The sequence below is a fragment of the Prosopis cineraria genome, unplaced genomic scaffold (genome assembly GCF_029017545.1).
Source record: "Prosopis cineraria cultivar Desert tree isolate PC_DT_omini unplaced genomic scaffold, ASM2901754v1 PC2, whole genome shotgun sequence".
NCBI classification, from domain to species: Eukaryota; Viridiplantae; Streptophyta; class Magnoliopsida; order Fabales; family Fabaceae; genus Prosopis; species Prosopis cineraria.
In genome coordinates this window covers 7,590,625-7,605,643 of record NW_026555333.1, presented here as the reverse complement: position 1 = coordinate 7,605,643, position 15,019 = coordinate 7,590,625, and the positions used below count along the sequence as shown (strand labels likewise).

Here is a 15,019-nt window from a genome sequence, read left to right as displayed (position 1 = left end):
CTACTTATTCTTCAGGACCATCATACGTGGCTCCTCTCCAATATAATTAGCTACAGCTTAGTTAGCGTTTTGAATTGGGAAAATATTATCCTCGTCTGTACTATTACAAGTTCACGTTGCGGATGGTTCTGGTGGCCGAGTGAAGCTCTGAATACAGAAATTCGTGTTCAGGTTCTAACATGTCCTGCTTGGGAAGTTCAATAGTTGCAAATATATTATAATTAGTCATCTGTGTATCTTACAAAATATATATTTTCATGCGAATAAAGATTTTATTTGTACGTGGGTCATTGTTGAAAGATGATTATATTTTTAACCAAAGGGAGCATGAGCTAGTTATAAATCTTATAGATTTTAAACATTAAATCAAAGGTATTTATGGGGAAAAAAATCTAAAATTGTGACACATTTAAGATGGATAGTCAATTATCTTAATCTTGATAAAATAGTTACCTATTCCTTGTATTCAAAAATACAAGGAGTATTTAACGATTTACTCCTCTCTTTAAAAAATATAAAGTATTTTTAATTGAATCTCACCTCCAATGAAGTAATTACTTATTTTTAAACTAACCTTATTTTTTTATATTTATCTCTATTAAATACCCTACAATAAATATAAAATTATTTATCAATGGGAACATTTTTGAAAGGAAAAAAAAGGCAACGATTACATCTCAAAAAATTAAAAATACCTTATATTTTTTAACATTAAACTCTTTAAAAGATACTTTACATTTTTAAAAGGAGGGAGTACATTCTTTGAAGTTATTTTATCAATATAATTGTTTGAGTTATTTTTAAATAATTTGAAAAAATGGTAAAAATAAAAATAGATAGCCTTAGTATTGAGTTTTGGGCTTCGGATCCATATAGCCACTCGAGCTCTAGGTAATAAGTCATTCTGCTTACCCGGCTAAACATCTCGCGTATGGGAGAATTGCCCTGTGTTCATGACTTTGCCCATTTTTTTAGCCTTATCTCAGATCTCAGAAATCAGAATCGTGGAAAAACGCCATGACCTTAATCATTACCATTAAAACGGGGCTGAAAAAAAGTTAGGTATAAGCCAACTTGTGTGATTTATAGAATGTCTTTGAAGTTCAAATCTCCATTCCACCCAGCAAAATAGTTTGGTCCTTGTCATTTATAGAAAGTGACTGGAATTTTCACCCACTGTACATGATCGCAATTGGATACTCAGTTGACCATTTCTTTCACGAGCATAGAAATGTGGTACAGCAACGCAACCCAAGAGTCACAAACTTACAGCGAAAAGAGTATATGATGATGTAATAAGTGATCTCCAGAGTATCTTTCGGCGAGAAGGTGCATGAACGTACTCACCTAGCGGAGAATCGACTCAAAGGGCAATGACATTCCTTTCAAAAACGGTATGGCCCAAGTAAAATTTGAACTTGAAGCCTTTCTTTTTAACTACATTTCGATTAAAGACATATTCTGAGTGGTGCAACTCGCAAGACTATAGTTTGCAAGCAGTTTCTTCAGCTTATAAAATTTGTCCCAGTTGACGTCACCAAGAAATGCTTACAATGTATGACAGATTCAGGAACACCAAAACATGGATTAAGGTTACGCTAAGTCTAACTAGAAATTAGAGTTTCTCATCTTAAAGACAAGAGAAGACAAACCACTCGCAATAAGCACTCCAATAATTCCTGAAATGGTCCAGTCATATGCAAAACATTTTGGGTGCAAAAGAAGCATGAACAACGTAAGCTAATGGCAAGGAAGCACATTTACAAATTCTGCATTCACGGTGGTACCAGTCTGCATTTATGTTACATTGTTTCGTTGTGATGTATCGACAAATTGCAGGATAGCAGAACAGTTGATAGATTTCCTTCACCAGTGCAGAAACCAGTTAATAGTAACCTGTACATCCATAAATTATTTGGCTGTGATGACATCAGAGCGGTGACACTACCGACCAGTGGGTGCATTAGCACTTTCTTTGAAAAGAATATTGGCAACTGAAGGAACCCATACTGTGTTGCCAGCATTTACAGCACCAGGAGGTCTCCATGCAGAGTTGCTAGCATTCTGGCCATCTACGTGCTGATTTTCTCTATCTTTTGCATGCACCTTGTTCTTTGCCATTTTCTTTCCAATTGACAAGCCCAATTTCAAAGCTGTAAACAGGCCAAATGCAATTAGGGCAGGTCTAACTATCCAGTGATAATCCTCTACATGTTTATACTTCCCTATGATCCCAGGGCAAGTGCTAAAGTTAACCGCTTCAACCTCAGATGAGTCAGCTAAGAAGGTGCTCGCTTCATCCCCAAAAGTCAACATCCCTGGGAATTTGACAACTAGACACCCATTTGGTAGGATCCAAGATATCCTTCCAGTAGCCCAGGCCCGGCCCCTTTTACGAGGCCATTCAAATCGAGGACTCAAGACATTGACTTTAAGCCTTACAAACTGCCCCACACAGTACGGCTCTGCCATTTCAAGTTCTGAAGAATTACCTCTCCAAAGAGTTTCCAGTCCAATAAATCCAACAGCCACTCTACCATCACGGCTAATGGAATGCAGAATGCCCACTGGTGAGTGCTTCTCATCTTCTTCCTTCAAGCGTACCCAATCACCAGCTGCCAAACCAGATGTGACACGCTCCAGAGTTGAAATATGAATCCTTAGAGGGTCATGAATACCGTGGATCCTCACTAAAACAAAACCATGATCTGCACTACGTTCTAAACCAACAACAGTTCCTTCCGGGACATCCATGTTTTGATGTTTGCATGAATTGGTTGGTTTTCTAGATCTTACCACGTCATTCACCTGGAGACGATCCTTTGAAAGAAACCAATCTGTATGGCCTGTGCTGCTTGATTTTTCAGCAACCGTCATGGTTCCAAGATATTGCCATCCTCCATCATTGGCTAATGCATCCAGAGAACTGTGTAGTTAGCAGAACAAATGAGAACAAAGAACTAGTTACAGCAGGTTTTGTTATTTTCATGAACACAGATGAAATTAACTAAAGGAAAACCATGCTCAATTAAAAGTAGCTCCAGTATTTCTCAATTTCATTTTGGTGACCACAACAATGATAATTGATTAGAGTTTCAACTTTGTGGTCCAGATGCTATCCAAAATCAGTAGAAGACAAGGTAAGAGCAGTCAAATGCAGGTACAAAATCAACAGCCAAATTGCATGCGGGGCACATGAAATTAAAAAGCTGAAAGCCTCATGTCTGTCCTGCAAATAGTGATTTTTAAAATAAGACCATGTCCATAATAGTTGATTAACAGCATCATTTTAAAATACCAAATACAAATATTTTTATGCACGGACATGTCCAAGCTCTTAAAGAAGGTCTCTAAACTACCACTTGTCAGTACAAGTTTCGGTTCAATTTACACTCGTGATAACTTCTACCTCTGAAGAGTTAAATTTAAGGGGCTTTTCGAGTTCACTGTAAGCCCTGCTAGTAACTATAGAGAACCCAGTCAGCTCTTACACAGTAGTCTGAATGAATTTTGTCACATATATGCATCAGGACATAGCAGGCACACCATAGAAGCTCTGCAGAGTGAGAATGGTCAAGAGGAATTAATCCAACTCCTTTGATACAAAAACCAATGGAACTTGAAATTCTATACTCGCATCACTAATGCAATTAGTTTTGTAGGAGAATGAATTTATCCTTATGGAACTTGATAAGCCACTTAAACTGAATGCTAAAAATAGAATAAGCCATGAAGATACCACAAAGCTATCTAACTACAAAATAAAAAAATTTTCTTGCTAAGTTTTGAAAAAAATGCAAACCTTTTAAATACGTTCAGAATGTCCATCATTGAGGGGCGATTCCTTAAATCATACTCAAAACATCCGCTGAGGATATTCTCAATTGAAGAAGGAAGGCCACTAGGAATAAGAGGTTTTTCATGTTTTCTAACAACTAATTGGTATATTTCACCCACCGATCTTCCATGCCAAGGTTGATTACTAGTCAACATTTCCACAATGGTACACCCAAATCCCCACGAATCTGTCTCAAAGGATATAGGGCCTCTGACTTCAGGTTGCCATTGTTCTGGCGCCATGTAATTTGGAGTCCCCAGCCTGTGAGCCATATCTGAGTTTGGGAATGAGAGGCCAAGCAGAAGACTAGGAATACCAAAATCTCCCAAAATAGCTTGGTCATTATTATCGAGAAGCACATTAAAGGGTTTAAGGTTGAGAATTAGGATTCCTTTTGAATGAAGTTCCAGAATACCTTTGGCCAGATTGATTCCATACCTGCAGCCAGTAACATAACTTTAGAGTTGACGGTCCTTTATTTTCATTTTCATTTTATTTTTGGCTAAATCAATTATCAATATCACCCCAAAGCCACATCACCTCAACGCATCATGAAATGAAATCCTTCCTTCTCTAAGCCTAGCCATTTTGTCACCAACAGAACCCTCGTAGAAATTCATAATGATGCATATCTGTAAGAAGAAAAAATAAATAAATAAATAAAGATTCATTGTTAGTAAGGTCCAAGTTGATAGAAACTTGAAATATACAAGAAAAAGAATAAAATTAGCCCAACCCTTCCGTTTACAATTGAAATTCCATGTAGCCCGCAAGCTGCAGCCACTCCTTGGCACTTATGATATAATTCGTCAAATTTCTCTAATACAATCTTCAAGTTGGCCTCTTTGATTGGATACAACATCTTAGCAGCAACTTCATGATGCTCGTCATAATCTTCAGTGGACTGATGATGAGTTGCCAACCAAAGGTCACCGAATGGTCCCCGGCCAATTCTGTGCCTAAGTTTCAACCTCTCAGGTTCAATCCATGGACTTGCGTGGCTGGATGCACCTCTGACAGTTCTTAGGTTCAGATGATCATCCCCCAAGACCACAAAATCAAAAGATGTTGATGGAGTAGCAGGGACTTCTTTAGCCATTTGTCAATCTGCAGCCAACATTTGATGAGATAATTCAGCAAATAGAACAAGTCAAAATCCAAATATAATCATTAACAATTTTGAGAACATGTCGAAACACACAAATTACACCAGAGAGGAGGTGAAAGAAGATAATTTTTCGAGTCTAAACTCCTGACAATAAAGAAAAAATACACCCCAGTTGACTTGATTCCACTCTGATATATAAAGTTGATCACAATACTTTCTCAAGCAGATACTAACTCAAAGGTAATTGTTTAATGTTTTTTCTCCAACATTAAATCATTCATTAATTTGAAATATTACTCCTTAATTTGCGGGCATAAGAGTTAAAAAAAAAAAACTAAAATTAAAAACATACAGCAACAAGGTAATCCAAAACTTTCATCATACAAGTCAGAAACAAAAATTCATCGACTAGACTGAGCTAGATACAGCTACCCCTTATGCTTTGAATTAAGAACTAGAGGCAGTCCGAAATTCGACTCCCTTAAATGCGCCTTCTATTCTCAATAACGCTTGAATCTTTGCATGAAACAGCCACCGAAAGCTTCTGTTGAAAGAACAATTCAACTTTCACGAACCCGCCCCCTATCGGATACGCAAATCTCTCAAGTTTCCAGAAGTAAAGAAGAAAGACAAAGCCTTTACGAGTTGCAACTAAAAATTATGGAAAATAAACAAGTAAATAGTAAGAAACTCACTGAAACGAAGAACAAATCTTCAGTGAAAGCGGCGACCAACCTCGGCGTGGTAAACTTAGTAAAGGACAAAGACATTAGCAGATTCAGAGCTAAAATCGAAGTAAAGTCGAAACGGAGAGAGAAACGACTGAGAAGAGGTTAAAAACAAACCAACCTCAGGGCCTGGAATCTCGAAAAACAGGAATCTGAACTCTGAAGTTCCGAACCCAACGGAAAGAAAACATGAGGAGGATACATATATACATATATATATATATATATATGGAGAGAGAGAGAGATACACAGAGCAAATATTAAAGTAGATGGGCCTAAACTACGTATAAACATGGGACCCACGATCCTGTGAAGAAGTAATTCATTATAAGGTTTTATTTGTATGCATGTAGTTTGGTTTGGGTAAGGTAGTGTACGCAATCTGCCACACATGCCCACCCGACCTTAGCGCAACCCCGCAGGGGTGATGATGGTAATGATTTCTTTCTTTTTTTTTTTTTTTTGAGCAAAGGTAATGATTCCATCATTTCAAGTTTTCGACGTAACCTCCAAATTACACTGATGAAAAATAAAAACAATAAGATAAATTGCAATACTCTTTTGGCATGAAAATAAATTGTAATATTTAAGCAATAAGCACAATGGAGATTGAAGTCGATTATACTACTTTTTTGTCTGATAATGTCGCAGAACTTTCATGCTTAATATTTCCATCACGACAACTCTATCGAGTTTATCATGGATAAGTGTTTTTGCTTCCACGGCAATTCCTGATATAAGGTATTCACCCAACTTAGCAATAAGCCTAATGTCCCATTATTTCTATGTTTTCTTGTTGGATGATAAATTAATTTTTTATACTTTGTTGTCAAAGACTTAAAAGGCCCATTCAGTTTTCAAAAACGGTTTTTTATTTTTCAAAATAAAAAACTTGCTTTAATAAGTGTTTTAATTTAATTTTTTTAAATTATTCTCATTTTTCATTTTAAAAAAAACAGAAACATTTTAAATCTATTTTCGTTTATTTTTTTTATTTTTAAAATACATTATATTTGATTATTGAAACTATAGTTATTCTAACTAATTATTATCACAAATCACTATCATTAACTGCTATTGATAATTAGTATGGGTCAATTTTTTAACTATAATTTTTTTTAAATTAATACAATCAAATAAATTTTTTTCGTTTTGTTTAAAAATTAATTTTAAAAACCGTATTGCAAATGAAAAAGGGCAAAAAAACAAATTAACAGTCCCAAAGTGTTTTACCCTGAAATTCTGCATTCTTGTATTAAAAAAACATCAAAACTGTTTTTTGACAAAGGAAAAAAAAAAAAAAACTTGAGTTGCTTCGTTCAGGGGCTTCCTACACCTTCTTTTTCCCCCAAAAATACTCTGTCAGCTCTACTATGCGAGCGCATTCCGTGTTGAGGAGCACGGCATGATGAACCCTTGATTTTTATTCTCAATTGATCTTTATTGTTTATTTTAAATTTATTATTTAATATTTTCAATATCATATTACTAAAATAAAAAATTATAAAAAAATATAAAAATTTTAATATTAAATCTATATTATCCAGAATACATTTACATAGTTAATTTATAAACATTATAAAAAAATTAATATTAAATTGGATTATTCAAGTTCTGTACTGTCTAAAGTATATATAAATAGTTAATTTATAAAAATATAAAAATTTTAATATTAAATTTGTACTGGCCAAATTAATTATAAATAAATTTATTAATAAATTTATAATTTTTATTTTGATAAATATAAAATCAAAAAAATTCAAATTTGGACAGTCCATACCTCATCACCTGAAATGAGTAACATTATACCCATCTCCTACTGAGCCCAAAAGACAATCCACATTTAATATTAAAATTTTTATATTTTTTAATAAATTTTTATTTTAACAATATAATATTTAAAAAATTAATAAAATAAATTTAAAATAGATGGTAGAGATTACATGGTGATAAAATCAAGGCTCAAATGAGCCCTTGAGATAATGAGCATTTCGTGCCTATCACACTTATGAGCAGGCAATGTGGATGCCTTTGCTACATGGACCTATAAGAATCATATCCAGTATAAAACCAAGACATCCTAATTATTATATACGCGGATGTGGTTTTTAAATTGAATATAGTTATATTAATTAGCTATGAAACCTGTTATTATGTTTGGGAATGAAACATTTTCACTGGGATGACCACAAAACATACTTTTCTTTTTGTATAGTTTAAATATTTAATTTTTGAATCTTTTGAAATAACTTTAGAATTCAATGCCTTCTAGCATGGTTGATTGTTTGATGCAACCTTTCTTTTTGTTTTTTTTTTTGGGATAAAAAAATTCTGTTCTTTCGTTTTGTGCTTGTGATTTAAATTCAAGCAGAAAAGAAATTCCGCAAAAGGAAAAGGAGAAAGAAGACGAGGTGATGAATTGGCTCCGCTATGGGGAACCATTTTGGGATGGATTGGAGGTCACAGAGAGACAAAACAAGGAAACATATTGGACTACATTTAATCATATAAAATATTTAAATGAAAGCGAATTTACTCTAAATTTAGAAGATTTTAATGTTTTAGACAAATTGAAAGTATTTCAACCAGGAAAAAAGAAAAAGACAAATTGAAAGTATAACTTATAGGCAGAATGGATCCTCTCAATTGGTTATCTGAAGTCGTGGTGAAGATAGACTTACTAATTAATTATGTTGCTCTATTTTTCCTTTTCCTTAGTTACAAAAACATTCTTTCACTTCATATTAAACTAACTGGGGAAGAAGGAAAAGGCATAAAGAAGTGAGTTCATCCGTATGTAAAATTATTTAAACTCCTATTTCAACTGAGTTTAATCTTTTTTCCCCCTCACCACTTTGACTAAATTCATTTCTATTACCTAGTATACATACCTACATGGCTATATCTAATATAAAATCTATGAAAATCGCCCCCTATTCATTAACCACAAACATGCCTAAGAGTCGGTGAACATGTGCACACAATCTTGCCATAAGACATGCCTAAATCTAATGAGTAACAAGTTCATGTCAATTTACAAATAGGCTTTTTCCTTTTAAGCATGGTGAGTTGGAAAAATACTACTGAGTTAGATATGATCTCCTTATTTTTAAAAATAATTAAACTTGGTCTTTTTTGCAATTATAGGAGACTAATGGAAGTGTTCATAATTTACAAATAATACTATCTGTTGATGTCTGTTCATTTATCACACTTATTTACAACTAACTACTACGCCAATAATACATATTATTCCTTATCACTCAATCAACATATTATCAGTAAATGTTGCCCAAAAAACCATTCACAGACAAATTTAACAAGAGAGGCAACCATGCAAGTAGTACAATAACAAGAAATTAACCTATGCTTAAAAGCTTGAAGTGCTACTTGACAAAGCATATCAAAATTCTAGCATATGTGGATTGGGAGGATATATGTGTGGGAATGTTTAGATCCAAGAGAATTGTCATCATCGATTCCTTTATTCTCTTCCTATCAACCCAATCATGCCTTCCAAGCACGCGCCTCGCAATTCGCAGTCAAGTCTTTCAGACATTTTAAGCGACGAAGATAACATTCTAATGTTAATTTCCGTTTATTTTTCCATTTTCACATTACCCCGAGAAGGATTCAGAGTGAACAAACACATTATACATTCAGAAATATTTTGTCACCAGAAATTGTGATCCAAAAAACGCAATTCTACACACATATATAGCACCAATCCTGCCATGAGCCAGATTGAAGCTGAACACAAGGGTAAGTAATTAAACAGTAGGAAGAACCTTCTTAACAATCTCCTGGCTAAGATTTTGGATTTGGGAATCAAGGGACTTGATGGTCTCTTCCTTTTGCCTCTCCAAGCTGGCCAAAGCCTCCTGCAACTCAGCCTCCACTTTCTTCCTGCCTTCAGCCAGCTTCTGCTCCACCTCGGCCTGGGTCTCCTTCTTCATCTGATTGAGAGCAGCAGAAATCTCAGCCCTGGCAGCGGTCATGACTGCGGCCGCCTGTTCCTCAAGCTGCTTGACCTCCCCCGAGGTGTCCTTGACGCTGTTCAGCTTCTCCCGGATGGCGGCGTCCCTTTGGTCCATGAAGTTGCCGAGAGGGGAGAAATAGAGCTTGTCGAGGGCCACCATGAGGAGAAGGAACTCGGCCATGATAATGGGGAGGGTGAGGTTGAAATCGAAGAGAGCGGCTTTCTCGATTTCTACGGCGAGAGAAGGAGGGGCCAAGGCAAGAGAGGAGGCAGCGAGGAGGGAAAGGGATTTGAGGGTGCAGGGAACCAGGGACAAGATTTTGGGCTTTGACATCTTCACCGAAAGGCTTCTGGGGACTGAAATTTGGAGTACTGGAACTTTGGGGGAAGGGGAAATGGAGGAAACGGGAATCACGGGTTTGGAGGAGGCCATGATCATGTTGGCCATCGCAGCGGATGAATGACTTGGATTTCAAGCGTTGCTCTCTTCAGCCTCTCAGCGTTTCAGATTGCGGTATATGGCCAAGCAGAGGAAGAGGCTGATGAGTTCCGACGAGGGCTATCCAAAATCCAAATTGTTCGCCACACAAATTGGTCGAAACTCTCAGCCTCCTTTTTCCCTCCCCACAAATTTGTGACCGTAGATGACGCCCCGCACGCAGACAAATGGACGCACGGCACGCGCGAGGAGTTTTCCAATCTTATTGGGCCGGGTCGGATTCCAACACAACCTTTCATGGGCATTCAGGCTCTTTAATGTGAGTGGGGAAGTCATATTCAACCAATGGAATCACTGTCTGAATCAGCTTAAAGTATAGCTTCGAAAACATAATTAACGGGGGCAAAATCAATAGAAGTAATAAATCTTATTTTGAACTGAATCAGAAAAAATACATAAATTTTAAATTTAAAAAAATAATAATAAAATTTCTTCAAATTATATAAATAATAATTTAATCTCTTAAAATATTATAATTTAAATAAAAATTTTAAAAATCTTTGTATTAATAAATTTTAAAATGAAAAGATCATTTTATCTTTATTAAAAATAATAAGTTCTAGTCACAATTTTTATTTAAGAAATCATAATTTTTATTCTGTAAATCATAAGAGTTAAATAAAAGATCATAACTTATCAAATATAATTTTTGTTATTAAAAAATAAGTCATAATCACAACTTTTATTTGAAGAATAAAAATTTTTATTTTATAAATTGTAAAAATTAAACAAAAAATTATAATTTATTAATTATAATTTCTATTATTAAAAATTAAATTTTTAAAATAAAAAATCTCATTCAAAATTTTTATTTAAAGAATCATAATTTTTATTCAAAAAATTATAAGGATTAAATTAGAAAATTATAATTTGCCAATAAGAATAAAATATTTTTTTAATTTAAAATTTATTAATAAAAAGAGCCTTAAAAACTTTAGTAAAATTATAATATTTTAATATATTAAATTATTATTTATATAATTTAAAAGTATTTTATTATCAATTTTTCTACAATCTGTGAAATGGGCCACCCACAAAAGAAAGAAAAAGAAAACTAACGAAAACGTGGCCGATTTTTCAAGGTTAATTATGAGCCATATATATCACATCACGCTAGCACTTTATTGAGATCCACTTTGATGCTTCCATCGGAAGTAAGATGACAGGGAAAGGGAAAACGGAGAAGGAGGAAGAAGTGTGGAGGGGGATTCTGCATATACAGTCCCATACTCGCATGGGTCAAGCATCATGGCAGCAAAAATTTAAACACACAAACTTCGCCTTGACAGAAAGAACTCATCTTTCAGCATGTTGCGATAAAATAGGCCATGTGTCAGCTGAGAGCAGATATTTCTGTGTATCAGCACCACCCAATTTCTGCATGTTTTCGATAAGATCGCTTTTTCCTGTAGAAGTTTATCTTCCTAAAACTGCCCAGTAAGCCTCGAGCAAACCTCAAGGGACAGATCCTGCCTTCGGTTTTACTTCTCGTGACTGCAAGTCGGGTGCATGTGAATAACCCTGCCCAGAAGCTTGTCAGCTTGTTTTCAAGATTCTTCACCCGAGCATCATTATTGAATTGCTGAATCTTCCCCTTCTCTATGACTATGCTATCCAAACCAATTTCATCATCAGTGTCACTGGCATGATCTTTCTGCAGATAGCTACTTACTTTTGATGAGGACCTGCATATGTCCCAAGGACGTCCAGCTGCTAGTGTAAGAACATTTTTGATGGCTTACAAAATCAACATGCATAATATCTCCAGGAAGTTTCCATTGATATATCAACCCCAGTAGTAATTGGTCCACACCCTCTAAGCCATATAATAATTTACAGATAATAATGAAAGATTGGTTACTGAAGTCAGATTGGTTCATTTTCATATTTTCCAAATGACATACTTGTTTCCCAGGTCAATCATAGCAATGACACACTCAACTAGGGCACGTCGAAGATCAATCAGGACTTTTAGCTCTTAATCATGCAGGGGAAAGAAGAAAATTTGTTGTTGAGCAGAACATCTTTATCTTCGTCACAGAAATACATAATGAAGTCCGCGGATAAAATCATACCCCCAATTTGGTTTTGAACTAACAATTCTTTTCTTGAATCTCCTCCTCCTCACATTGTAACAATTTGAGACGTGTCGCATGAAACGAAGCTGCACATATCAAAACAAAAACCATACAGATTCTGAGCAATGGGTAAGCTTCACGTTGCACGAGAGGCATAATTTAACAATGATGGAGTACTTATTTTATTTAAACTGTAAAAAGAAACTAGAACAAAAACCAATTTGAACAGTATCAATTTTCCATTCCCATACATTGTGGTTGTCTTTTTGGCCAGAACATTGCGCTTGTATCGGAAGTCATTTTAAATTGCTAACTAAATGTATTCAACCTGGATTCAAAATTTGATCCCAATATTTCAAATTTATTACAGTTTATAAATAACCATCAAGTTGAGCATGGAAGTGTTTTCCTTTCTTTCTTCCTTTCTTCTTTTTTTAATTGAAGAAGTTTTTTCCTGTCTGGTGACCAATTAGACGACGATCTTTCAAAAGTTACACAGTGACAAGCATAGAAACTAGCGATGCAGATTCCTTCAATCTGCAATTTTTACATCCACGCGCACCCGTTGTATATAAAGAACAAAAAAGAAAGAAAAATCAATCTACAAAAAAAATCAAATACTTGGAGAGAATTAAAATGTTAAGAGGGAAAGTTTATAGGTCCACAAAGCTCATAAGAAAATTTACTAATTCTGAAAGATATTTCTCATGCATGTGTCTGCGTAGGTTAACTGGTCAAGCCAGATCTGCAATAACTGAAAGGATCGAAATTACTAACCTGGTCACCGTCCTTGATGCCATAGTTTCTAAGATAATCTGTTTCTGTAAGTAGCTTTTGTCCATCATAGCATAAGCAAAATTGCCCCCAAACATGCGGCCTGTGTAATCCGAAGCAAACACAAAAGTAAATAATTAATAGGAAAACACCCGTACGCATGGGAATTAATATTTTAAAAGGTGACATGCATTCCTTTGGCAGAGAAAAAAAGGGGGGGGGGGTTAAATACACTTCGACACAAGTCAAAGCGGATCACGGACGGCTTCATTTGAGTATCAAACCAGCTTTCTTTAACTTCAGCCAGGTTGGAGTTTAGTTATTGTAGAAAATAAAAAAAGAAAAATGGCTCCTATTCCGTAAGGTTGGGTAGGCAAAATCTCGTAGTTTGTCAATAAAAAATTGGGCAACAACAGTTAGAAGTCTCCGGAAAAAATCTGCCGTTGGCCCCTGTCCTTGGCAATCAAAACAGTAACTGGCACGGTGAGAATTTGAATCCTTCAATTGGCTAATCGTTCAAGTAAAGAAATATAAAAATAGAGTGGAACTCATATTAGATCCGTACCACCAGGTGAGTCTCATCTAAATCTGTATGTATTGAGCAATTGAATAATTGAGAGAATCCAAATCCAGAAAATATCAAGTTTCGGTGGACTAAACTAGATGTATAGAACTTCACATCACACAACACACATGCTTCATCTGCATATGAAAGATATGAGTAATAACCACACCATGAAATTTTCCCCGCTCCCTTCTTAGGCATGTGACTGAAAACTGCCTCCACAGCCTGCCAAAGTTCCGCGATAGTGGCTGTCTTTGTAACCACAATATCTGTGAACAAACTCTTCATTCAGCAAAATCACATACTCAAAAGTTTCCTCAATTTTCTTGATCACCAGAAAAAAGGGAGAAAAAGATGGTGATGAAATTAACTTCAAAGGGGAAGAAACTCCGGAGAAAAAAATCAACAAGTAGAGAAATGAATTACCGAAGCAAGAGCCGTCCAATTTGAGGACGGAGAGCCTGAGAGGCTCTGAAGGAAGTTTGCGATAGGAAAAACTCTTTCGGGAGAAAACGCCATCGATAACCGTGAGTGGGGAGAACGGCAACGCCAGAGATCGTCGACTTCGGGGGCTCTCCTTTGAAACTCTGAAAGCAAAATCACGCTCTACCAATTTACTGTCGTCCATAGCTCTGAATAACACAAACCTGGGCTCAATATTGTCAGGAACCGACTCAGCCAATAATCTTTTTATATGAGAGAAAACGAAGAGATTCTTGGAGCAGAACAACACGCATTGTGAAAATGAATTTAGGCTATGGCTTCCGAAACCGTAGTGGACCTTCTGTCGGGGGAGATTCCTCATAAGAGAGACAGAGAGATTACTGAGTCTTCGAAGTGAAGACGATCGCGGAGATGACAGTTAGGCTCTTGGGAAACCGTTTCCCGCGCTGTCAACCGACTTGACAACTGTTGGGCCTTCTCCCTCCTTCCCCTAAATATCGGTCTGTATTATTATAATAATAATTATCATTAAAATCGGGAACATGTATCATGTTAAAATGCAATTGTGCGAGAATATGGATCGCACATTCAGAACGTGATTTTAATTTATTTATGCCTTCCTACTTACCACATGATTTCACAGAAATAGATATTTTCGAGATCAGACGTAAACGAAAGGTCTCATTTCTTACTGTCATGGTAGAAATATTTCTCGTTACCATGGGACAGCTTCAAGTTTACCTTTCATCTTTAATTAAAATTAGAAAATTAGAACATGTTTATCGGTTCTCTATACTTTATGAAATTATAACATTTCTTTAAGTTGCCCCCTTTCCAGACATTTGAAGACAGCCAGAAGGAAGGAAGGGATCTCATTTAGAAGGTGAGTATTCTTCCAACACTGGCAAGTGACTAGGATGTGCCATCTGTTCAATTTCCATGAGGATTTTTGCAGATTTTATTTTATTCTAATTTTTTGGTATAGATACTTGGAATTGAAATGGTT

General features: G+C 35.6%; 3 protein-coding genes across 7 annotated transcripts; all 3 read right to left on the bottom strand.

Annotated features, from left to right (window-relative positions):
• Window positions 1-1,563: 1,563 nt before the first annotated feature.
• Window positions 1,564-5,901, bottom strand: LOC129303579 (E3 ubiquitin-protein ligase KEG). Of its 4 annotated transcripts, none has more exons than XM_054942988.1 (7): window positions 5,796-5,901; window positions 5,642-5,695; window positions 4,575-4,945; window positions 4,379-4,470; window positions 3,803-4,276; window positions 2,493-2,926; window positions 1,564-2,153 (listed from the first exon to the last, which is right to left on the bottom strand). In XM_054942988.1, exons 3-7 carry the CDS (start codon window positions 4,935-4,937, stop codon window positions 1,945-1,947), a joined length of 1,572 nt encoding a protein of 523 aa, XP_054798963.1. In that variant the 5' UTR covers window positions 4,938-4,945; window positions 5,642-5,695; window positions 5,796-5,901; the 3' UTR covers window positions 1,564-1,944. The 4 variants fall into 4 exon arrangements, with proteins under 4 accessions (XP_054798963.1, XP_054798962.1, XP_054798960.1 ...); XM_054942987.1 differs by adding an exon at window positions 5,379-5,528 and having other exon boundaries at window positions 1,564-2,926; window positions 5,796-5,846; XM_054942985.1 differs by having other exon boundaries at window positions 1,564-2,926; window positions 5,796-5,900.
• A 3,352-nt stretch (window positions 5,902-9,253) lies between these two features.
• LOC129301958 (ATP synthase subunit b', chloroplastic) lies at window positions 9,254-10,279 on the bottom strand. The gene has a single exon (XM_054940591.1). It carries the CDS (start codon window positions 10,099-10,101, stop codon window positions 9,445-9,447), a length of 657 nt encoding a protein of 218 aa, XP_054796566.1. The 5' UTR covers window positions 10,102-10,279; the 3' UTR covers window positions 9,254-9,444.
• Window positions 10,280-11,085: 806 nt separating this feature from the next.
• On the bottom strand, window positions 11,086-14,478 carry LOC129303752 (uncharacterized). Of its 2 annotated transcripts, none has more exons than XM_054943265.1 (5): window positions 13,996-14,476; window positions 13,739-13,838; window positions 13,008-13,107; window positions 12,228-12,316; window positions 11,086-11,837 (listed from the first exon to the last, which is right to left on the bottom strand). In XM_054943265.1, the coding sequence occupies exons 1-5, from the start codon at window positions 14,372-14,374 to the stop codon at window positions 11,513-11,515; spliced, it is 993 nt and encodes a 330-aa protein (XP_054799240.1). In that variant the 5' UTR covers window positions 14,375-14,476; the 3' UTR covers window positions 11,086-11,512. The 2 variants fall into 2 exon arrangements, with proteins under 2 accessions (XP_054799240.1, XP_054799241.1); XM_054943266.1 differs by having other exon boundaries at window positions 11,669-11,862; window positions 13,996-14,478.
• Between the last annotated feature and the right edge of the window lie 541 nt (window positions 14,479-15,019).

Coding starts and splice junctions, on each gene's coding strand:
- LOC129303579 (XM_054942985.1), bottom strand. CDS start 4,937: ATGGCTAAAGAAGTCCCTGCTACTCCATCAACATCTTTTGATTTTGTG. Junction 4,277..4,378: donor TCATTTCATGATGCGTTGAG/GTGATGTGGCTT, acceptor TACTGGCTGCAG/GTATGGAATCAATCTGGCCA. Junction 2,927..3,802: donor ATTCTGAACGTATTTAAAAG/GTTTGCATTTTT, acceptor CTAACTACACAG/TTCTCTGGATGCATTAGCCA.
- LOC129301958 (XM_054940591.1), bottom strand. CDS start 10,101: ATGGCCAACATGATCATGGCCTCCTCCAAACCCGTGATTCCCGTTTCC.
- LOC129303752 (XM_054943265.1), bottom strand. CDS start 14,374: ATGAGGAATCTCCCCCGACAGAAGGTCCACTACGGTTTCGGAAGCCAT. Junction 13,839..13,995: donor ATTGGACGGCTCTTGCTTCG/GTAATTCATTTC, acceptor GTTTGTTCACAG/ATATTGTGGTTACAAAGACA. Junction 11,838..12,227: donor AGTTCAAAACCAAATTGGGG/GTATGATTTTAT, acceptor GGACATATGCAG/GTCCTCATCAAAAGTAAGTA.